Below are 26,112 nucleotides of genomic sequence, written 5' to 3'. Positions count from 1 at the left end.
ACGTCACCGCGCCACGCCGTCCGACGTCCCTCCGGAATTTCACGTATCGACATACGGTTGGTCTTCGTTATGGGACCGTATACAGTTTTGGGTGTTTTTATTTTTAATTTTACGAACGCTTCAAGTGCGGTTAATTATTAGTCGTGCCGTACGTGCTGATAGACGACCGCTTGAAGCCGTCGGCTGCGTCCCAAACCGCGTACTTACCGTCTATATAGTAGCCCAGATACATGTATTTCACCTAGTATATAGGAGGCAAGTACGCGGTTTGGGACGCGGCCGTGCTCTCGTTTGCCGTCAGACGGTCGAGCGCTGCCGTGCGTGATCGTGTCCTGTCGCACAATGCGGTGAAAACTCTCACACGACGTTAACAGTGTGATTAAGGTGTGTACACGTCTGTAACGCACGTCGATAATGCGACTAAAACAGGAATCCTCCACACGTCTTAATTCCATTTGTGTTTACTTCGAGTATGACTTTAATCGGATTAAGGTCATCAATAATCGCCGTTTACATGCTGGTTTCTTAATCAGAGTATCGTCTTAATCGGGTTCGTATCGGATTATCGTTGTCCATGTAAACGTACTGATACTTAACAGAGTTTGTGTCAAATCCGGTGGTTAAAGGCTCTGGGTTACTGTTCAGAAGGTCAGGAGTTCAAGCCCCAGCACTGCCAAGCTTCCTCAGTCGGGCCCTTGAGCAAGGCCCTTAACCCTCAGTCGTATAAAGGAGATAAATGTAAGTGGCTGTGGATAAGTGCGTCTGCCAAATGCCGTAAATATGTCAAGTGTAATTTTTGCACTTGCTACGAGAAGGACTTGTAGCAGCCACGTTACTCAAAAGCATATCATATATAAGAAATAAAACCCTCGCTGCTGCTGTTAAAGGAAAACAACCGACGGCCGGCCGGTGTGATGCAAAGCAGAGTCACCGTTACCACAACAAAGTCGATCCGTTTCCCATCGCGGCCCGTCCCGAAGTGCTTCGTTCGTCTCGTACCGCGGCGATATTTTTTTTTACAATTTTGGAAATGTATTACTGAATCCTCGGTTAAAGTCTGCGAAACAAGTTAGTTCCCGTTATCGCTCTCATCCCTGTCGTCCCGTCACCGGCCTGGCCTCTTTCTCTCTCGAAGTTAATAAGACCAAAAAAATAAAAAATAAAAACGCTGCGGTATTTGAATATAATCACAACGTTAAAACCGCAGCAGCTAGCCTGAGCAGCTAGTATGTCTTTGTCAAATAGAACATTACTCTTGTCTTTTAGGGCCTTGGGACTGCGATTACCACACGCGGTTTTGCACTCGGGTCTCCTTTAGTGAACACTGGACTAGTGCAACAAACAGACTTCATATAAAAACCAGAATGAACTTCCTTTTACTCTCACACTATCCGTCGTGACCCAGATGAGGACGCGTTCCCTTCTGAGTCCGGTTCCTCTCAAGGTTTCTCCCTCGTATCATCTCAGGGAGTTTTTCCATCACCACCGTCTCGCTCAATAGGGATAAATTCACACACTTAAAATCTCTATCCTGTGTTTATATATCTCTGTAAAGCTGCTTTGAGACGACGTCCGTTGTAAAAAGCGCTGTACAAATAAAATTGAATGGAGTTTTACAGTAAAGTTATCAATTTGGTCTGTAAGAGCTGTGCACCCTTTTCTTGACTGTGTTCATCAGGTGTTAGTACTTAACCATGCAACCCCAAAGCAGATGAAACGCTCATCAAGAGTCTGCTTTTATCCAAACACACACACACACACACTTCCACCTGTTTGCGGCACAGTGGGCTGCAAATATCGTCCTGCAGGTGAACAAACATGGGAGCAATTCAGGCAAATTGCACTCAGCTGGGCTTTAACCACCGGGGTGACCTGGCCTGAGGGTCAACTAGCCATCGGGGGGTTGGGGTGGAGTGGGGAAGAGGACACGGAGGATGGGAGCTCATCTCTGTACATCTAACAGTTTCCATGTGAGAGGTGATAAATCTGCACCATCATGTTCACAAAGAAATACATACATTACTAATTTAAAGAACCCCCTCGATCCCAAATCCAAAAACACAAGGTAACATTATTCACCACAGCCAACTCGATCGATTTTTACAGCAATATGCCTGCCATGGTGAACCGCAGCTTTAAAGGAGCTCGTGTGACAAAGGGCTGCCATTTTAAACTGCCTTTATAAAGTGCGCGTTCTTTCCACCTCGTTTTCTCGCTAATTTGTTCATTATCCATTCACACCCACTAGTCATGGTGCAATGTGCATGACCTCACAGACGCCTACGACCGCTTAGTGTCTTTCTGATGAGCAGGAAAGAGAGTAATGTCATCGTTTCCACCCAGAGAGCAGGAACAATTATGCAGCGTTCATCTTGATTCAGAAGTGGGAACGCGTCATTGCGGAGGTCAACGTGACCGCGCGCTACAGAGTGCAAAGAAACACCGACACCTAAAACGCTAGTCGGCTAACATGAGTGATATGGGGTGACATTCAAAGTTCACGAAGATCAGCGCTCAGGGAAAGATAATATCTCTCTTTAAAAGTCAAGAAGTTTGTTTACTTTATTTACTTTTGACAGGACAAGCAGCCATTTTGAGATCGCGCAATATGCTGCATTCAGGGGGTGGAGGACACTTTCGAGTGTAAAAGCCGAGTGGCGTTTTCTTTGTTTTTTTTTGTAGTCTTTATCTTAGTCAGAAGTTGGACATACTTACTTAGTGATAGGCTCCACCCCCAGCACTAATCAAATGGACTATAGACCTTAGTGATGTGTTTAATTAAAGTACCAAGAAAATTCTCATGTAACACCACAACATTTATCCTTTTTGTTTACATATTTCAGGCCCTGAAAAAGGCTTCATCCACGATCATAACAGAGTTCTACTTTTCCTTACAAACTGCTCCTTTAAAATAAGTTATAGTCCTTAATTCTCATTTATCATTTAAGGTAAATCAGTGTTAGTCTCATTTGATATTTTTGTTGACATATTTCAGACCCTGAAATAGGCTCCGGCCCAGCTTGAACGGCATCGATCAGCTCTAGCACTTTCTTACAAACGGCTCCTTTAAAATGGGCTACAGACCTTAATTACATGCTCATTTAAGGTAGCTTGGAAAATTGCCATGCAATGAACCGTGCTAATTTTTCAGGCCCTGAAATAGGCTTCACGCATGGCTATAATAGAGTTGATCAGCTCTTCCACTTTTCCTGGAAAGAAATGGATTATAGGCCTTAATCTCATCATCACAGTATGAGGAGTCTCATTAGATTTTTTTGTTTACATTTTTAAGGCCCTGAAATAGGCTCCACCCCGGCTTTAACACTTCCTTACAAACTGCTCCTTTAAAATAGACTACTTTATCTTTAGACTTGAATCATGTGATCATTTAAGGTAACACAGTGTAATAGGTCTTGCTAGATCTTTTGTTACTTGTACATATTTCTGGCCCTGAAATCGGCTCAATGCAAACTACTCCTTTAAAATGAGTTAGAGACGTCAATACAGTAGTGTTTAAAAGAAAGAAAAAAAAGAAAAAAAAAGGGAAGATAAGCCAACGTATAATGTCTCGGTCACGTCAGGAGCAGTGCTGTGTAAGCCAGCGATGTAATCATAAGCGATTCATGCAGGCGTGTGTGAGGATTTGGACAGTGGTTCAGGATCATTTCTGGCAGGATCAGCGCTCCAGGCTGAGGTGTTTCATAACAACATTCTTCAAGTGTTACTGCTGCCAGCTCAGCTCCTCTCCTCTCCTCTCCTCTCTTCGTTCCCTCATTCCCTCACCCTCCTTCTCTTATCCAAATGTCTCATCAGTTCGAGCAAAGCGCTGCGGGGCAGAGCCTTCTTAACTCACACAGGAGAGATCGGGGCAGACTGACTTCTTATTAATCATCGCCACCTTTCCTGATCCGATATCGCCTCTCCCTTTGTCTAACGCTCAGATTCATTACATCTGAAGAAAAGTTCTCTCCTTTACCCGAAGCTTCAAGCGGTTCACTTTCAAAACAGCAAAGAAAACAAAGTTCAGCGGTTCATCTGTAATTAGCATTCCAATCAAGAATCAACTCCTTGTTGAACCATTAGATTAATTAATGCTTTATTTTTTTTAAAAGATGCTATTGATCCAGAGGGCTTTTCAGCTGATCCTTATCGTCTCTCAGTGTTGATCATCTTCTGCCCTCTAGTGGCACGATACAGAACTGAATCTCTTCCTGAGATTTTTATACTGCACCACTAAATCTCCACCAAGCAAGCAGGCAATATTGCTCAAGTAACCATGTTCAGCATCATCAGTCAATCATGTTTTTTTCCTTCTAGTCATTTTACAAAAAGCGTCAACACTTAGATCATTAAGCGGATGTTAAACTGGGTATCCATCCATCCAAGCTGAAGTCCATCCATCCATCCATCCATCCACCAATCCACCCAAGCTGTAGTCCAGCAAAGGACAGACTCAACTTTATCCCAATCCATCCAGTTATCCTATTCATCCTAGTGACAACATTGTGCTAAGCAAACCAACTCAATCCATCCCAGCTATATTCCATCCATTAGTACGTCTATCCATCCGTTCATCCACCAATCCATCCATCTTAGCTGTACTCCAGCTATTCATCCATCAATCCAGTCAGCTATGCATCCCAGCTGTGCGCAATGCATCCACAAAATCATCCATCCAGCCATCCATCCTAGCTGTGGACCATCCATCCATCCATACATCCATTCATGAATCCCAGACATGGTCCATCACTCAATCAACATATCTATACATTCCTCCTATCAGTAATCCATCTATCCATCTATCCCAGCTGTGGTATGTGGATCTATAAATCCCATATGCGGTCTATCAATTCATCAAAATATCTATACATTTCTCCCACCAGTGGTCTATCTATCAATCCATCCCAGCTGCGGTCCAGCAATACGTCCATCCATCCAACAAAGAATCTATCCTAGTTATGGTCCATCCAGCCATCTATGCATCCCAGCTGCAGTCCATCCATCCATCCATCCATCCATCCATCCCAGCTGTGGTTCATCCATCCATCCATCCATCCATGAATCCATCTTGAGACCATAAAATGTTCATCTTCATCACTACTGATCATACACAACAAACAAACTGCCGACCATTACTTAAAATAGCTCATCCTATAAAACGTGGTCCTTTACTGTGTCCACGTGAGTAATCTCAGTCTACACATATCGCCTGCCTACAGACTTATCCCAGTCCAGGGCTGCTTCATGGACGCAGATTGAAGCCTCCAATTAATTAACAAAATGAAAGCAACTCTAATTAAAGACATTCCGACTAAACAAACTTATCCTGACAGGGCCGCAGCCCCGGCGTTGATAACGAAAGCCGAGGAAACAAATGAGCTCTGTGACACACGTCGCCGCCCATCATCAGGACGATCCCAGCGGCGTCTCGCCGGAGTCCGTGGCATGCTGGGAAATTGTTCTGCTGCCAGCCAAATGTATTCATTTATTCTGAAAGCTCCGGAGAAATCACACAGCCGTGCCGTCCCTTGCCCCAAACGGCATGTCCAGATGGAATATTGTGGGTTAAGTGAGGCGGAAAATAGGTACAGGATCACCCAGCGGTGTGGGAGTGTACACACACACACACACACACACACACACACACACACACACTCACAAAAGCAAAACAGTGTCACCTTCATGTAGACCAAAAGTACTCTTTTCATCCTCGTTACTGAAACCTGTGACATGGAGGAACAACAAAGTCCAATCTCTCTTTCTCTCTCTCTCGCTTCTGAAAGAGAATGAAAGAGTGTCTCTCTCCGTCAGCCTTCATTAAAGCATTTTCACACCGCACACCAGGATTCATCAAAGAGCAAAAGAAAGCACCAGTGAGCACAAGCAAGAGGACGAGCGATCCACATCAGAGGGAGGCTTCCTCACGCCGCCGCTTAATTTCACCTCTCGACCTGTCTTTTTCTAATTTCTAATTAATTAGACACCTTTCTAATACAAGATGAGTGGAAGAAAAAACAGAGCTTAGACTTGGGTAAAATCCTGTGGGTAGCTCCCAAATGAAATCAATATTCAGTCAATATTCCAAGATGCAAAACTCTGATTTAGTGCTTTCTAATCACTAAAAGGCCGTTAACAACTTTTTAACTGTTGAAACTAGTAATCAATGTGTATGTGTGCTGTATAATAGGGACTTGAAGAGTTTCATGAAGCCTGTTTTCTGTCCCATTATGTCAATTATCTTAGGCTCATATAAGCAGTCAAGCTCCTCAATTCCAGCTAACAGGAAGTGAGGTTTTTCTAGAATGTTCTGTCCAGTTTTTCACCAGCCCAGGATGTTCTGAGGACATGTTATATATAAACATGCTCCTACAACATTTGGGAACTTATCAGGAAAACCTGATCACATCACACAAACTGTATTAAGTAACGTTTAAATACATTAAGGAATGTTTCGATTATGTTATGTTATGTTCAAATGATGCCCATATTTAAATTCTCAGCTACTTAAAGTAATAATCTACTTCTAACTATCCATCCATTCCCATTGTGATCCATTCATGCACCATTCCACTGATCCATCCACTAATCCATCCACCAATCCACCTACCAGTCCACCAATCCATTCACCAGTCAACCAACCCCCCAATCCATTTATCAATCCATCCACCAGTCCACCAACCCTCCAATCCATGTACCAGTCCACCAACCCTCCAACCCTCCAATCCATGTACCAGTCCACCAACCCATGTACCAGTCCACCAACCCTCCAATCCATGTACCAGTCCACCAACCCTCCAATCCATCCACCAGTCCACCAACCCTCCAATCCATGTACCAGTCCACCAACCCTCCAATCCATCGACCAGTCCACCAACCCTCCAATCCATCCACCAGTCCACCAACCCTCCAATCCATCCACCAGTCCACCAACCCTCCAATCCATGCACAGGTCAACCAACCCTCCAATCCATCCACCAGTCCACCAACCCTCCAATCCACGCACCAGTCCACCAACCCTCCAATCCACGCACCAGTCCACCAACCCTCCAATCCATCCACCAGTCCACCAACCCTCCAATCCATGCACAGGTCAACCAACCCTCCAATCCATTCACCAGTCCACCAATCCATTCACCAATCCATTCACCAGTCCACCAATTCATCCACAATTACATCCATCTCTCACACCATCACCTAATTACACCTCTTGGTCCCCGTAACACAAGATGAGGGGCAAAAATAAGAAATTTGACTTTGGTGATAAAAAAATTGCTCCTCCCATTGGACCACTGGACTGGAGTGATATTTGAAGCCTCAGACAGAGACTAGTCTAATAAGCTACCATAGCTACAGGAAAACACCAGAACAGGAAACACTGACCATATAAGGAAAGCGGCAGAGTATATAGAGTATGAAAGGTCAACAGGTTTAGAATCAGGACATGTGTGACGAGTGCATATTAGACTTGTGTATTTTGGAGGGTGGACAGTCTTACCTCTCTGAGTACTGTACTGCCAAATCCCCTGTAGAGTCCCCGGACCCCCTGCACACAAGAACATTTTATAAATAAAACAATAAAAGGAAAAAGGCAAAAATAGCAACACAGAATGTCTATATGCCTACATATGGAGTGTACACATCTCTTCATACTCCTCAGGACTTACCTACAGATCTATACAACAGTTTGTGTATGGTGTGTGTGTGTGTGTGTGTGTGTGTGTATATCTAAAGAGAGAGACTGAATTTGTGTTCGTATGTCTGTGTGTGTATATATATATATACCTCCTCACGCAGAGTGGCTAACAGGACATGGTGTGTGTGAAGAGAGGGAGAGGCCTGAGTTCTCTGCTTCACCACTTCTGTCGGGACTCGGATCAGACACGCAACCTGCAAGTGAGAGACAAGTCAACACACCATGTATACACACTAACAAATTTTCCATAGACGAAACGTAACTAGAAAATTCCCATCAATCACCTCTCGTAAATTACCAAACATGCTACGAAAGCTATGAAAAGTATCTGCGTTCACGTCTGCTGCTATAGTGCCGTCTTTATCCGTTAGCCTAGCAGCACACAGCTCTACCGTTCAGCACAATTTCCAAACAGTCTCCCGATGATGACATATTTTCCAGCAAGGGTAATGGCACAGTCGATTAGTCTGAGGTCCTTCGTTGCTGTCCGGGATGCATCAAGACACTACAAATGTGGTTGCGTGATCAGATCACAGAAACATTTCACCAAGTTCACACATGTACTTAGTGCTGCCCACTTGCGATTGGATCACGCAGGACGCATGTTAATGCCAGGTGTGAACGGGGCCTAACTCTAACTATTCTCCTAATTGAATGCCTAAGTCGTATCTATCTAAATTTACAAAAGTTGTTTTGTGTTTTATATGAAGTCAATAATACGAAAGAACAGTTTCAGAAAATGTATCAAATTCATTTGTGTACTTGAAATAAATGCATGATTTAAACATGACAGCGTAATTCGAAATATAAAACTTATACCAACTGAGGAGCATGTAGGACTGGTGGATGGACTGGAGGATGGACTGGAGGATTGGTGGATGGATTGGTGGATGGACTGGAGGATGGACTGGTGGATGGATTGGAAGATGGATTGGAAGATGGATTGAATGATTGGTGGACTGGTGGATGGATTGGAGGATTGGTGGACTGGTGGATGGATTGGAGGATGGCTTGGAGGATGGATTGAGGATGAATTTTTGGATGGATTGAAGGATTGGTGGATGAATTTTTGGATGGACTGGAGGACTGGTGGATGGAAAGCTGAGAATTTTAATATGGGCATCATTTGAAAGATCTTTCAGTGGGTACTAACAGAGAACATAATCGAAACATATCTTAACATATTGGAACGTTACTAAAAACAGTTTCTGAAAATATGTGATGTGATGATGGTTTCCTGATAAGTTCCCAAATGTTGTAGGAGCATGTTTACATATAACATGTCCTCAGAACATCCTGGGCTGGTGAAAAACTGGACAGAACATTCTAGAAAAACCTAAATTCCCGTTAGCCGGAATAGTGGATCTTGGCTGCTTATATGATCCTGAGATAACTGACATAATGGGACAGAAAGCAAACTTCATTTTCTCTTCAAGTCCTTATTAAACAGCATGCACACACACTGATTGATATGTAGGATACAAGCATTTTTCCAAACTAACTAGATTTTCGAGAACATTTCTTGTTTCAACGCTCCGGCAAATGAAAACAGAACCAAGAAAACACCTAGTCTACTACTCTTTTAAAAAAAAAAATGCAGCACTGTATTTATAAGACAGGCTGCTTTCAGATTTATTATAAGTTAAGAAATAATACCTTCCAGAGTGAAAGTGAGGACAAAGCGAGGACTTTAAACAGTGGGAACTTCAGTCTTTAATCAAACCTAAACTCATGGCTGAAATCACCGGAGTACGTGGTCTCGAAGAGGTGAAACTAAACTTCTCCGGGGCCGCGTAGCGAGAGTGCCCCTCGCTGGCCGAACACATCCACTGCACCTCCATTTCGACGAGCGTTTCCTTGAACTCATCACCCTTCCCTTTTTTCCATCCAGTCATAATTTTATGAACCGCCGTACATCACGTCTCCTCGTTTAATTCTCCAAAGGATCAAAAATTAGGGCACTAAACATGGAGGGAAGTGGATATGACAAGCAATTCCCGCTTTAATTGAATGGTGGCAGCGAGAGGCAATTTCAAAGCTACTCCTGAGAGATATTATAATAGATCAGATGAATTAGGGACATTGTTTATTTCTGGATAATTTACACAAAGCAACGGGGTGGCAAAAGAGAGGACCTGGGTTGCCAGATTGGCAGGGCTTTCTCGTTCCAGACATTAATGGAAAAAAAACAAAAAAAACAATCCAGACTTTTTGAAACTCATCAAACGTTCACTGATCAATTATCTATATGAAATCAGAAAGAATGGCTAGGTTATGCTGTCATGCACACAATAAACTTCTCATTCACGCAGCTATTCATCCTTATTTACGTTCAGCAACATTAATTAGACGGCGGCTATCTGATGGGACCGCACACTTTAGCATGTGCCAAGTCCTAACAGCGGGGACTGGCTGAGAAACTGCGTGACAGGGAAGGAAGATGCTGAATGATGGTGGAGGAATTAGAGGAGTGTCATAGCTGAGAGGTGACGGAGAGGCTGCTGGAGGAAATTCGTGAAGAGTCGCTTACAGTTACTGCAGCAAAGTTCCAGATGTGACTGAAACACACTACCTCAGGGTTCACCTGAGCACAGGACGCAAAGATTTACACCACACGGAAATAACATCAGTGACTGTGTTCAAGGTCAAGTCCTGAAACGGTCTGATTAAAATGAACACTGGGTTCAGGACATTTTTTCCCCCTTTCTTCTTTGTCATCCTTCCTTTCTCTTCTTCCTGCTTCTTTCTGTATTTCCTTTCTCTCACCTTCCTTCATTTCTCTTCTTCCTTCCCTCCTCTCGCCTTCCTTCCTTCCTTTGATCCTTTCTCTTGTTCCTTCCCTCCTCTCTCAACTTCCTTCCTTCCTCTCTCTCATTCCTTCCTTTCCTCCTTTGTTTTCTACTTTCCTTCCTTCCACCCTTCCTTCTTTTCTCTTGCCCTCCCTCCTTCCTTTCTCCATCCCTTCTGTCTCTCTTTCCTCCCTTCCTGTTTCTCTGCTTCCTTCCTTCCTCTCCTCCCGTTTCTTACATGCCACCCTTCCTTCTTTTCTCTTTCCCTCCTTCCTCTCTCCATCCCGTCTTTCCTCCTCTGTCTCTCTCCTTCCTTCCTCCCCCTGTCTCTCTTCTTCCTTCCTTCCTTATTCTCTTCTTCCATCCACTCTCTCCTTCCGTGCTTTCCTCCTTTGTTTTCTACTTTCCTTCCTTCCACCCTTCCTTCTTTTCTCTTGCCCTCCCTCCTTCCTTTCTCCATCCCTTCTGTCTCTCTTTCCTCCCTTCCTGTTTCTCTGCTTCCTTCCTTCCTTCCTCTCTCCATCATTCCTTTCTTTCCACCTTTGTTTCTTACATGCCACCCTTCCTTCTTTTCTCTTTCCCTCCTTCCTCTCTCCATCCCGTCTTTCCTCCTCTGTCTCTCTCCTTCCTTCCTCCCCCTGTCTCTCTTCTTCCTTCCTTTGCTCGTTTCTCTCCTTCCTTCCTATCTCTTCCTCTCATTCCCTCCTTTCTTCTCTCTCGCTCTCTCTTCTCCTCATTTGTCTCTCACCTTATTCCTTTCCTGTCTCCTTTCATCCTTCCTTCCTTATTCTCTTCTTCCACCCACTCTCTCCTTCCATCCTTCCTCTCCCTCTCTTCATTCCCGCCCTCCTTCCTCTCTCTCCTTCCCTCCTCTTCTGTCTTACTTGCTCTTCACATATTTGACTCTTTTTCTTTTCATCTCTTTCTTGTTGCACTCTCCTGTCAGCTTCAAACGTTTTGGAAACTGGATCTTTTTCCAAAGGACAAGCTCTTGAAAGATAAAAATGCGCATGGACAGTAAGAGGTGAGGAATAAACCCAGCCCGAAGCGCAGGTCCCGGTCTCCCTGATCGCACCAAGCTCTCCGAGAGACAGCTGAAAGACTCAGTGCCACCCAGCACGCGCTTCAGCGTGCGCCAAGTTCCATCAGACACCTTTAAACACGAGCTGCTGCAGGTGATGCTCTAAAAAAACTAAAAAAAAAAAAAAGCAGAAATCAATTCTGCCTCACCTGCAGCCCTCCCCAAGGGGGCGCCGAGCAGCGCTGCCTTCGAATATCCATCTGCCGGTGGGGGGAAAAAAAAAAAAAGAGCAATATCTGACCACGACAGCCTCCGCTTGGGCTGTAATAGCGCCATTACTTATGCAGACACATAACATTTTCCATCTGCCAGTTCAAATTAGGATCATCTGCCTACAGTTTGACTCCTGTGGTCTGGATGATGGAGCGCTGGGTGGCCCGGGCTGAAATCGGGACGCGCCCTGGAGCTCTTAGGAATGCTCGTGTGATAAATCACGCACCACCTTTTAGACCGGGTCGAGGTGGGGCATATACGCTGTGGCACGTTGGGTGGATGCCAGCGAGCCCTCCGAGGTGAGATGGGCACACGGAATATTTCCCCTCCGCTCTTGGGAATCTTTCGGCTTGACAAATGAGCTCTCGGAGGGAACGTCGAGCGAACGGGAATGAAGATAAATCTGATATAATAGCTAGATAACGGCCTGCTCCATCCCTGACAGACCCCATCATCCAGGGCATTCTTTATTGTAGAGAATGCCTAGGGTGGACACACACACACACACACACACACACGACGATATGGCACTGACATTGCAAGAGTCTTAACACAGGAATGATGTTTTTCAATTATTAATTGCACAAAATCCTTGTTGAAGGTCAGGGGAAAAAATAAATAAATACATTTTAAACATAAATAATGAAGGATTCCATCTGTATAGCAATCATGACACGTTTTTAAAAACGTTTATAAAATGGATTTTCCGCAAAAACGTTATTAAAGTGTTTCATATAGAATTTAAGAGCCAGTCAGGTTTCAGTATGCAAATTCAAACACCGGTGTACGAAGTGAAAGGGGGCGGGGCATCTCTGATTTGCATATTCATCGGCCTCGATCTCCTGACGAGTCGAAAACGTCTTTTCAGGTGTAACGCGGAATGTTTTATTCCTTATACGTGAAGCACGAGAGCCGATCGAGTTCATGTTTTATTTCTCCACGACTGCTCTAACGAGTGTTACGGTTTTTATTTTTTTTTTTTGGCGACACGTCATACTTTTTCTTCCGTTTATATTATTGCATTTAAATTGAATTTAGAGCTTTACGTATCGACAGAGCTGCTGTTATAGAAAACTAAACAACACCTTCTGACCAATCAGAATTGAGAACTCAACAGCTCTGTGGTGTATGATGCAATAACGCTCACCTGCTAGAGCTGAGATTAAATGTGATTGGTCCATTCTAAGACACAGCCACATCCCAAATTATAAAAGGATGTGCACACTTATGCAACAAGATCATTGTACTTTTTTTTTTTTCTTTCTTAAGCAAAAAAAATAATAATAATAATCCCGATTTGTCACTTTATTTGTATACTTTATGATTTCACATTAAAGGTTAAGGATTTCACATTAAATAATTAAAATAATTATTTTATTATTTTTTTATCTTTATTTATTTATTTATTTATCTTATTATTTATCGAACGAATCACAGTTTAAACTCCGACTTCGTTTAGTTTCGTTATTTCTCAGGTTTTTACGTCACACTATAAATCTATTACCGCTGCGTTTGAACTGTTTGAAAGATGCCACATAATTAAACTTCATTATTATAGTTTTTTTATTTATTTATTTTTTTATTTTAACTAGCTAATGCATGAAGCTGGACTTAGTAGTAGTTCATGTTTAACAAACGAAAAAAATTAATCGGACACACAAATCAGCAGCTACAGAGAAAAAGGCCAAGAACTGAATCTTACAGGGAGGAAAAAAACAACAAAAAAAAAAAACACACAAGTTATAAAGTTTTGTGTGACTTCTGAAGTAAGTTCAGGACTCGGAGGCGAAGAGTTCATTCTCTGAACCTGTTAAGTGCAGAACCCGGTCTGCTTTTGATCAACACGGTAGCTCTGAGCCCATGAAAGTTCGTACAAATCCCAGAGCGAAGAGTTCAGCCAACGTTCAGTCCGGGTGAGAAAGAGGCAAACGTGATAATATTCGGTGAATAATGTGATAAACAGAAACTCTGACACATCATATGACCGCTACAAACAAACCGAACACCATCACGGTCGTTTTCCGTTACGAAGCGTGAGAGACGACCCGATTTCCCCGGTGAGACGCGTTCGTCTTGCTCTCTGGATGACCCGAGTGCAGCGGCTTTAATCCCCAACACCTCAGATTACAGGATTTGGTGAATCTCCTTCCCAGCACATAGTGATACAGGCTCGGCTCTGCGCCGTAAATCCGCACTTTGAAGTGCGTAAGTCCCTGTGAGGCTGGCGAAGGGTTAAACTGGGGGTTGACCTCGTCCTCAACTCGCATTAAAACCACCGCCAGCTTCCATCTGCTCCCTCATAGCCATGCTACTGAGAGCGCTACGGCATGTGAGGGCAGCGTTATAATCCTGACTAAATCCATAATGCAGGCGTGTCAGAGACATTTTAGATAATGGGACACGTTACATTCAAATCTTGGTTTTACCCTACATGCATAAGTATTCACCCCCCTTGAACTTTTCCATATTTCACAGTGTTACATACAACCTGGAACTGAAATGGACTCAATTGGGATTATATTAAGGCTGTGACGATGATTTCACGATGTGCATCATGGGAATCAGCATTATATTAATTACATATCTAATGCAATTGCACTGTTTGAACACCAGGGGTCCCAACGTGTGCAACCCATACGGTTAAAATATATACAGCATGCTGACCGATAGTTCTGGAGCATAAATGACTGACCTGCATTATAGGTTATACGTTTACAGAACCACATTTTAACGGTTCAAATGAGCTATTCAGTAGCTTTCAGGCGACACCACCCCCACGCCAGTGCGATCTACAGCGCCCGAGGCTGAAGAGGCGACGGAAGTCTGGCATTTTAGCCGCCTTTGGAGTTCTATTAACAGTTAAAATAACGCCTCGGGCGCTGCTACTGATTCAATCGATCATTTTCCCCCTGGTCTAAGACTTTGTTCGTTCAATCAAATTTTTGGGAGAATTTATAAATGCATTTATTTATCCATCCATCCATCTTCAACTTACTCCTTTTCAGGGTGTATTTATTTATTTATTTATTTATTTTTAAGCTATGGTGAACATGTAGTGCCTTTCGTTTACGATATTAATCCTCCGTTCAGGGCAATTTTAGATTTATTTAGTTTGAGAAGACAAAAATGCACATTGTTTTGCAGTGTTTATGATTAAGGGATATTTTTTAAATAAATAGGAACTCTTTTTTTTGTCATAATTCTTCCTCATTCAAATTTTGTTCAAAATGTTCGAACTAATGAATAAATACAATTTGTCAGTAGCTGCACTGAGCAACCCGGATTAAAACCTTTATCGGACTGGTCCCGGCCTGACAGTGTCATATTAGACTCGGCTGTCATAAAGGCTTAACAATCATCTGATGATGTGTTTTCCCTGACGACTCGGAGGTAAATGATATAGTAACTCATTGCTACTTCTGAGAAAAACAGAAATCTGCATAGAACAGAGAGAACGTACGATTTCTCCGAGCGACGCTGCGAGCATGTGTGTGACTGGAGCCATGCGTGCCGAGAAACAGCCAGAGAGCAGCGACTTGGTGCTTTCATACGTGACGAAGAACGCAGCAGCTAGGACCAAACACAAACACAGTTTATTTATTTACTGCCTGCATGAGCGCGCACACAAAAAAAAAAAAAAAACAGGAAGTGAAGTTCATCAGTTAGCAAGCTGAACTCTTGTTTTGTGGCAGATAAAAATGAAGAGTGACGAGTGTACCGTTTGGAAAAGATCCCACGGCAGCAGAGGGCACGCCGGCGTAGATGCCCCTGAATCCCCCGGCCTTGTGGAAGCCCTGCTGACTCTGTAAACGCGTCTTAATGGTGTCCAGAGGGAAGAGTGTGAGGTCGACACACATCCCTGCACAGCCTCCAGCCTGGGAGACAGGAAAATAACAAATCAGGTGTTACCCGATTTTGGAAGGAAAATGTGCCTTGAACAGCAAACGAGTCCTGAATCAGCTTCAGCTGCGTGGAATCAAGGTTCCGCCCACTAGACCCTTATTTACATGTCATTTGAATACAGCACACGTACATCAAATTAACATGAAACCTGCACTACTTTATGCAGGTTTTGCAAAAGTGAGTCAACAAAAGGAAAGTATTCAGGAGGCTGTCTAACGTTTGAGGAAGACCTGTGGAAAAAAGTAAACATGTAGACTTGAAAAAAACAACAACATTGTTTCAGCAAAGCTGATGGTTATTTCTATACATTTTTAAAATATATATAAAGCTTCTTAACGACACGGTACGGTCTTGTCATTATGCAGGCTTTCATCAGGTTTTGCCACCCCTTAGTGTGATCTTGATCCTCCTTTGCCAGCCCTAAAAACCAGGACACGCCCCTTCAGATGTTGTATACACCTCTAATTAAGAATGGATAAGGAGCAAATAAATCCTTGATAGTAATCACTTAGTGGACAACATACTAATGCAGATAAACGTTTCAGAAACAAACAATATCAATGATATGAATGGAAAAAAGAGCCATTATTTTAACGTTGCCACTAAGCAACCAAATCAACAAGGCAGAAAATGAAAGTATGAACGTTTAAAAATATATATATATATATATATATATATATATATATATATATATTTATATCTTATATATATATATTTTTATATCTTATATATATATATATTTATATCTTATATATATATATATATATATATATATATATATATATATATATATATTAGCTCACTTTAATCAGTATGATCTGTTATTGAATCATTATCCACTAATGATAATTGGCACATATATGGAATAAAGACATGATTTTAACCCCTATGAAGTCATTAAGTATGCGACTATGCTAACAGATTCAAACAGCATTATTACCACAAGCGATGCTATAAACTCTCGTCTGTCCATGTTGTGTGAAGCTCCAGTTTTCCCCTTTCACCATGAACAAAATCACTGTGTCGACAACTTGAACACGCCGCTCATGTTGACATGTTTCGACATTGTTTGGGGCTACAACCAAAACACGCTGATGAAGGACGCAGCCATGTTCGAGCCGGTCGCGTTTAGATGACGTCACGCGAGACCACTCCTGCCTCGAATCTGTCGATTCTAATACGAAGGCAAATGAAGTAGAACAGAGTTCTCGAAAAAAAAATCTTTCAATGTTAAGATCGTTAAAATATATATACATATATATATATATATATATATATATATATATATATATATATATATATATATATATATATATAAAATTAATTTATAAAACTTTAATATCTGCGATTTACTAAAAATATTGGGTTGGTGATGAGGAAATGGAGCCCGTGGTTATGTGTCATATGGCTACAAAGAAGAATTATAATGATATATAGCCTAATATATATTTTAGGCGTTTAAAAAAGTGTATATTTGTTTGTTTGTTTGTTTGTTTATTACTGGAATGACACATTATACATGATACTGGTGTCCTCTTTCTGTCCTATTTGCAGATGCTGAAGTGTTTTATTCCTCTTACACCACAGCATTTTGTCAACGATGACCTTTTTTTTTTAAATTAAAGAATGACATGACATCATACCTTTTATGCATTTATGGTAACGTTCATACTTACGTCCATTTATATTAACGTCTGTGAAACAAGTTCCTCACCTGCCTCTCTTTCTTTTTCAAGCTTGCCATGTTACTGAGAACGCAGAAAGCGTAAAGCAGTTTCCTCTGATCTGACGACTTCCACAAGTTACAGCTTTATGTCTTTTACAAAGCGCTGGCACTGGAGACTCCTTACAGAAATCTTACCCGTGTCTTCAACGTTTACACGCATTTAAAAAAAAAAAAAAAAAAAAAAAGATTATGTGGAGCGTCCAACATACAAGTTCTTGTGAAAAAGTTGTTACTATAAAAACAATTACGTATTAGAACAAGTTCAATCATATAATATAATCCATCCATCTTCTATACCGCTTATCCTTCCTTCAGGGTCACGGGGAAACCTGGAGCCTATCCCAGGGAGCATGGGGCACAAGGCAGGGTACACCCTGGACAGGGTGCCAATCCATCGCAGGGCACACAATCACATACACAGTACAAACCAGAGTACCTGGAGGAATCCCCTGCAGCACAGGGAGAACATGCAAACTCCACACACACAGGGCCACGGTGGGAATCGAACCCACAACCCTGGAGGTGTGAGACAAATGTGCTAACCACTAAGCCACCATGCGCCCCGTTTGATATTATATAATATATAATATTTGAATTATGTCCACAACTACTGTCCGAGCTGCAGCTGTAGAAAATGAATCAACACCTTTAGTCTGACCAAACAAAGAATCTTCTAGAAAACCACAGAAAATCTCACAGAACTACCAATGATCCCGTTTTGAGACCCTTAACCTTAAACTGCTGAGAAAACTGCTTTGTGTAAATGTGTGCTTCTTTCCCCGCAGGTGGGGAACAGAGACAGAAACGTCTGTCATCTCAGCAGCAAGATAAAATATCTACCTGTGGCATATTGATCCTCAGCCTGCATGCTGCCTAAATATAACTGTATCACAGCAGGAGAGTCTTGCTTCATCTGCACTCATCCTTATTCATGACTGTGATGAATTGCAGCCTCTATAAGTCTGTCTGTCTCTCTGTCTCTCTCTCTCTCTCTCTCTCTCGTGCCTATTTACAGGCTCATATGGTGATCTGATGTCCACTTTGTCCACACCACATCTATTATGTAACAGTTGTAGAAGGTGTAACAGTCTAATTTCACTTCACTGTGGGAAGAAAAAAAAAAAAAAAAAAAAAAGCCCCAGCACTTTCCACGAGTTGTATGTAGAGAATATGATGAATGTCACATTTTATCGTTGCATTTTTGTTGGGTAGTTATTTAGTTATTACCAGAAATAATTTAGATTGAACTGCGAAAGTGAAGACAATATTGCGATTAAACATTATTGTCACATGATTTATTCATTTGTAATCTGCAAATCCTGTTTTTGGTATTCACACCAGCAACTGATTCAAATGAGTCGCCCTCTGGTGGTAAGAGAAGCAAACTGTATATGAAGTTAGCTCGCCATAGAGTTGTCTTTCCATAAGATCATTCATCAACAGTAACTACTTTATCCTGATCAAACCCTATAGGCCTATCCCAGGCACAAGGTGGAAAAAATACCACCACATGGATGGACCACCAGAGTTTCACTCTTTTACAGGAGCCATTTGACCTACCAGAGTGGTTTTGTGAGGTGGGAGGAAACCAGACAACCCTGACAAAACCCACATGAGGAGAACGATGTAATCTGAGCGCAGGAACAACGCAAGGTTTTTCATGAAAATGTCTGTAAAAACATTAATAAATCTCTGGTATGTTGGACTGCTTTAATTGAATATGTTCAACTGATCTGAAGGATGTTCCAACACAAAACAAGTGTTTTCATCCAAGAAAGCCATTGATTTAATCATGTTTATGTAATTGTTATAATCTGTGAAGGACTATTTCCGGACATCTCACGTATAGGTACACAAAAAAATGTCAATAAAGGTCAGTAGAAAAATAGTGAAACACCCACAAGCCTTCAGGCAAAGACCGCAAACGTCTTGCATACTTGTTACACCAATGGATTCCAAGATAATACTTGCACTACATGTGGAAAGGACAAAACGGAGATAAGGCCACTGGAATTGTTTATGGAGCGAGTCCAGGGCCATTTGTATCAAGGACACACTATTGATGTTTTCTGATGTTTGTTACTATTCCAGTTCTCGCCCAGGCCGTTCAGTATGGACTAATCAGCCACCATCATATTTTACGATAAACTCAGCTCCACAAATAGAAATAGATTAGCCACTGAAACCAAAGCGACCCTGACCTGGAGAAAGCATTCACTGAAGATTAATGAATGTGTCACGCAGAAGTACAGAAGCAATCTGCCATGATTATGCAATACTCTCCCATGATAATCAAAGTAGCCTGTCTTTATATTCAAAACAGAAGTAAGCAAAGTAAAAAATTTGGTTATTACATTACACAGGGACTGAGGAAATCTGAACAAAAGAGAAGTGAAATGTCTGCAATGTCACACTGCTACCAATAGGTGGAGACATTTCTTAAAAAATAAAAACTAGCTGCTTCTCCCTAAAAAGATAAGAAACAACACCACGAGCACACTGGGGTACTACAGGTGTGTCTCAAAAAATGAGAATATCGTGGAAAAGTTCATTTTTTCCCACTGTAATTTCATTTAAAATAAGTTGAACTTATATATGTTCTAGATTCATTATACATGAAGTGAAATATTTCACCTTCCTTTTTTTATGCTTTGATCTCGATGATCACGGCTTACAGCTCACGGAAATCGAAACTCCAGTATCTCAAAAATATTACAATAAAGAATTTATCATTCAGATATGTCGAATTTCTGAAAAGTTTGTTCATTTATGCACTCGATACTTTATAGAGACGCATGGTGACTGGAAATCGACTTATCAGACATTTTCAATCAGTATAAACAAATCTTATAAGGTGAGTCGGAACACTGTTGGGTTTCTGTGTGTAGAGTATCATGAGTCTGTGTTTACCTGCTGGTGGGAAAGGGGAGGGGTGTGATTCCACTGATGGTGATGGTTTTGGGTAAGAGCAGGATGAAGAAGGCAAGGACAGCAGTCTGAGGCGATTAGCCATCTTAAATGGTACACACTAAATCAAAATTCCTGATGGAAATGGAAGAAAACTACAGAGATGGTGTAAAAGTAAGGTGCAAGAGGCTTGCACATGCTCAGTTCGAGGTGTTTTATAATTGCTGTGGATGGGAAATGATTAAAAAAAAAACACTGTGTGTGGGAAACCGTTGATATAAAACCATATTTTCTATATTAGTTTGTAGTATTGTGGACATAAGATGGAGTGTGTGCGTGTGTGTGTGTGTGTGTGTGTGTGTGTATTGGTGTACCAACCACAGGAAGGTTCTGCAGCATAAACTCTGCTCTTTATCCTTATTACATTACTATAGCGTACTGTATGAGTGTGTGTGTGTGTGTGTGTGTGTGGTTCATCACTGTGAATATCGGTACTCAGATGGTGCTCGGTGTGCGGTTTAATACACAATGCAGTCATGAATTTCTTCACGCTCTTTAAAGCACAGAGTATCTTGTATCATGTGTCAGAGTAACATATGGTGGATATTTAGCGAAGGAGATGTTTATACCAACGCGCCACCAAATCCGTGAAGCTATATAAGTGAATTTACTGCCAGTGCTTCATGAAAACAGAGATAAAAATCGACTCACGGCAACTCCAAAGTCAAATCGTGACCGAATACGACGCAGAGACGTTCCGTAACGCCGTGCGAAACGTAAAACCAGGTGGAAAAGATTTAAACACTTTGGGGATGTGCTGTTATAGGAAAATAAACGATGACGGCATGGTGTGGTGTGATGTGATGTGATGTGAATTTCCCAACGCTGACCGTTTTTTCAAATCTGAAACAAGGAAATCATATTGTTTATCCATTTAATGTTGGGGTTTGTGTGTAGAACAAGTTAGTTCCTGGTAGTAGCTATGATATAGCAAGTAAAATCAATCATTCACTCACTAGCTTCTCTTTTCTTTCCCCTCTCTCACTTGAATTAACAAGACAAAAAACCTGGCTTGTTTGACTGCAAGTCCTGGTGTAAGTTTTTACTATAGAAACAATAATTGCAGTATTGTCGTGAGCACACAAAACTACAGTCAGAGCTGCTGTTATGCCCAATCAGAATTGAGTGTATGTGTGGGAGACTATCCATTCGTCCGTCCATCCATCCATCCATCCACCCATCTTCCATACCGCTTATCCTACACAGGATTGCAGGGGAGCATGTAGTCTATTGCAGGGAACTCAGGGCAAAATCCAAGGGACACCCTGGATGAGGTGCCGACCCATCGCCGAGCACAATCGCACACCCATTCACACACTACGGACAATTTGGAAACGCCGATCAGCCTACAACGCATGTCTTTGGACTGGCGGAGGAAACCGGAGTACCCGGAGGAAACCCCCAACCCCGGAGGTGCGAGGCAAACGTTCTAACCACAAATCCACCATGAAAACTATGACTAATGTTGCTTTTGCTGTGTGATAAACTAGCGTCCCATTCCTGGGTGTATCCGCACCTCACACAGAGGGCTCCTAAATTCACCAGGATAACGCAGTAACTGAAGATGAATGAACAGGCTTGCCAGGTCTCAGCCCAATTTCCAGCCCAACTCCACCTCAAAAAACTCTGAAACTAGAGGAAGAAAACCGATGTTCAGACTTCTTCTAAGTCTTTGCTTGGGGAAACAAGATCGCCCGTAGTGCGTGCGCATTTCTACTTCGCAAGTTCTTTTGTCAGTCGCTTAGTAAGGACATTATGCTCTCCAGAGTCCCCCTTTCCTTCTCCCAATCTTTGAAAAGTACAACAGAAAAGGTTCCGTATATCTTCGACACACCGTCCGCACCGACACTTTCGCTTCGTTTGCGAAACGAACCCAGTTTGGTATCGGTACTGCGATCCTGGAATCCCTGTGAACGGATAAGCGGATACATCTACACTGTATCCCTTTAAGACTCTTAAAGGGTCACGCTTGCACCGGTTATTAATAGCACAGGTGTAAACGTCCGCATATAGTCTGTCTCTCCTTCTTCTTTTTTACGCTTTTAAGGAAGTGCACATCTGTGACAGGAACCTGAGTTGACGATGGTTCCCTCTAGAGAAAGAAAGGACAAAAGAACATAACCCACAACCACAACAAAACAAACAGAGTACACGCTGCTCTGGACAGGACCGGACTGAACTTCCGCAGCCCACACATCCACGGCTTTGGCTGCACACTGACGTTCACTGACTTTCCATAGATGGTTCTTTCTAAAGGCCGGAGTGTGTGTGTGGGGGGATAGGGAAGGGTATTGGGGGAAGGATTTGAGAAAGAAAGGAGAAGATTGTGATTTCTAGACCACCGTGAATTGAAACATTTAATACGCTTAATAAATCTACGAGCCTTCTGGGTGTTTTTGCTACAAGGATGACTTTTATCTTTGGCGTGGGATAAAAAGTTTGATAAACAGAACGCCAGACCGGACCCCGACAGGTCCCTGAAGTGAGACGATTGAGGAGACTGTACAGTGGTGCGGATTTAAGAAACGTGATGCTTCAGGACACTTAAGGAAAAAAAAAAAAAAAAAAAAGCTAAAAGCTTTCACTTCATCCGTCAGATCAAAGCAATACTTCACATCGGATTGTTATTGAAAACACGTGTTTCGTTGCTTTGTATTCTTTGTACGATCCTTTCGTACTCTTTAACATTCACTTCTAAGAATTCATCCATGAATGTTTCAAAGGAAATGACAAATCTGCACAGTATTAAAAGCTCTGTCTCTTTCCTGTACCTCACTCCAGCTACAGAGTTGGATGTTTCTGGACCTGTTTTGAATTATTCCGTTTCCTGGCAAGCTCTCAGGATCGAAACTCTATATGTCGAGGAAATACCCGGAGCTGAACTAGACAACATTCGAGACGCCCCTTCACCCCGGCTCATGCCGTGCATGATGCGCTGTCTCTTCTACTCGCTTTCTCTCGCTAGCTTTCTAATCCTCCTTCTCGACCTTGTTGCTGTGGATCTGGACCAGCTCCAGGACTGCACTTTGCTTCATTGTGCATCTCCACTCGAGATCCGGCCGGAGAGGATCCCCCCGGGGCCACTTTAACACTTACAATAGACATTAGCATAAACTGAAGTGCAAGCGTACGGAGGCTAGTCCTCGGCATGCGTATTAGCATGAGTAATGAGCTCTGACTTCAACAGACTTTCAGCGAAGGAATCTGACGTTTTCTGAGAGGTGAAAAATCCGAGATTATTTGCCGAATTATCGTGATCTCTTAAATCTGCCTCAATAACAAGGCTGCACAATTTTACGCTAAGCGCAAACAGAAATAAAGCGCTTTTGCGATTGGTGTATTTCTGGATATTCAGATCTGATTGTTTTACGGAAGATTATCAATATCCAAGAAAGAAAGAAAGGATCTGCTCACGAGCCAAAACATACGAGCTCATCTGTGAAACATGGTGGAGGTAGTGTCATGGCATGGGCTCGCATGGCTGCTTCTGGAACATTCTCACTAACGATGGAACTCATGATGGTAGCCGCAGAATGAATTCAGAAGTTTACAGGAACATTTTGTACACCAGTTTACAGAGAAATGCATCTAAATTAATCGGGAGGAACTTCATCATGCAGCGAGACAACGATCCAAAACACACTGCCATCTCAACAAAGGACTTCATCAGGGGGACAAGTGGAAGGTTTTAGACCGGCCAAGTCCCAGTCACCACCTGAAGAGGAGACTGAATGGACCCCCCCCCCCCTCCCCGAAACAATTTCAATTCAATTTCAATTCAATTCAATTTTATTTGTACAGCACTTTTAACAACGGACATTGTCTCAAAGCAGCTTTACAGAAACATATAAACACAAGATGGAGATTTTAAGTGTGTGAATTTATCCCTATTGAGCGAGACGGTGGTGACGGTGTCGAGGAAAAAAACTCCCTGAGATGATACGAGGGAGAAACCTTGAGAGGAACCGGACTCGGAAGGGAACCCGTCCTCATCTGGGTCACGGCGGATAGTAATAAATAATCATTTCTGTAGTTAATATCATTAACATGAGAAGACGGGACTGCACAAAAGATTCATTGAGTTTGTGTGTGTAACTAAAAACACACAAGCTAATAAAACTTAACAGCATAATCTCTACTGTATATAAAAGTGCAGTAACTTGTCACACTTTGCGGGACTGATTTGAAGCCGATCAATGGAGGTATACATTAACTAGCCTTCTCCTGCATAAATTTACACAGCACGGGTAGGATACGAGCGTTTTTTTTTTTGTGTTTGTTTTTTTTTCCCTGAAATGACAATATTTTCATTAGTACCAAATTACGAATAGATCTGTTCATATCCGGCTTGATAAATGAGGACCATTTTTTAAAAATATCCCGATATACAATATCCAGTTTCCCTGGGACATAAACATGAGGTTGTACACATGTACAATCTCTATCACCATGTTGAAAACCAAAGAACTTCTAACATAGTCCTGCATACAAACAACCAAGGTCAGGGTCATAATACATTAGGGAATATAGCACTTATGCTAGGTTGTGCTGTTATATTACAATAACCAGTGAGGTGTTGTGATGTTACTAACCAAACATCGATTATTTTCCCATTAAAAGCACATCCCGAAGTGTTTTATTCCTCATATACGACAGCAATTTGCCTTATTTATTAAGGAACGACACAGTTATAATATTTATCCATTTATAGCTGCAGTTATTGCTGTGGGATGTCTGTGAAGCGAGTTAGTCCATGTTATCACTTCCGTTATAGCAGCTACAAGCAGTTGTTCCTTCATCAGCCTCTCCTTTTTCTTTTTCACACTTAATAATAAGACAAAAAAAAAAAAAGTGCAGGTTTTCTCGTTTCCTAGGATCTGCACAAGCCCTCTTTTTTCTTTCTTTCTATCAGGAAGAGTGGAAAATTATCCAGCAGTTGAATATATAAATATGCGCTATATACACATCAATCCAGTACATCTCAGATTCCTGTCTTTGTTCTCCTTCTCTCATCTGAGACCCACTGACCCATAGCAGCATAACAGTTAAAGGGTTGGAACCACCTACACCAGCTTTAGAGCTGGATCTTTGTCTCTGACTGATCTCAGATCTCAGATCTGATCTAAAGACGACCGATCAAACCGTTCACCACGTACCAGAGCAACATCACTGTCCTCAGACCTGTATTCATGAAAAGTTTTTTTTTTTTATCCACCTATCAAAGCCGAGCCTGGATCTGAACTTTATAAATACTCGGCTTTCATCCTCCCAACATTTGTATCCCATTATATCCCCTTTCCCCGTTCCTGACCGTCTTTTTCTGTATATAAAGTGAGCAAGAGATATGATTTCACTCCCCAGGGCTGAGATCTGAGGCTTCATGTGTGCTACATGTGCTCCATGTTTATTTTTCTCATATCCTGCAAGGCTTTGGCATTGAAAGTTAAAGTGACGGGTGAGCAAAGATGTGTGATCTGCGGTCTGCTCAGTGGGAAACATCGGTGCTGGACTTTAGATTAGAGATCATCTTACTACATCATGTCCAACACTGTAGACACTGTAGATGAAGTAGACATATCACATTTTTTACATGGCGTTTTGAAACATCCAGGTCCTAAAGGTCTGATATGTGTCATAAAAAATTCCCCAGACTTCCAACATCACAACTGTAATTGGCAAATGTATTGCAATATTTGCATTATAGAGCACATAAAAAGGTCCTAATGATCTAGAAACCTCA

At 42.0% G+C, this 26,112-nt stretch overlaps 1 protein-coding gene across 2 annotated transcripts in view; it reads right to left on the bottom strand.

Moving 5' to 3' along the window:
• slc25a26 (solute carrier family 25 member 26) overlaps positions 1 to 16,830 on the bottom strand; it is a 47,617-nt gene extending 30,787 nt beyond the window's left edge. The window contains exons 1-5 of one of the 2 annotated variants that reach the window (XM_053673880.1): positions 16,620 to 16,830; positions 15,495 to 15,651; positions 15,237 to 15,346; positions 7,783 to 7,887; positions 7,496 to 7,543 (exon numbers count right to left, since the gene is read on the bottom strand). In XM_053673880.1, the coding sequence (XP_053529855.1) occupies positions 7,496 to 7,543; positions 7,783 to 7,887; positions 15,237 to 15,346; positions 15,495 to 15,651; positions 16,620 to 16,652 (453 nt within the window). In that variant the 5' untranslated portion in view covers positions 16,653 to 16,830. 2 annotated transcript variants of the gene reach the window in all.
• Positions 16,831 to 26,112: the final 9,282 nt, after the last annotated feature.

This window comes from Ictalurus punctatus, chromosome 21 (assembly GCF_001660625.3).
Source record: "Ictalurus punctatus breed USDA103 chromosome 21, Coco_2.0, whole genome shotgun sequence".
NCBI classification, from domain to species: domain Eukaryota; kingdom Metazoa; phylum Chordata; class Actinopteri; order Siluriformes; family Ictaluridae; genus Ictalurus; species Ictalurus punctatus.
This window is presented reverse-complemented; position numbering and strand designations above follow the sequence as displayed.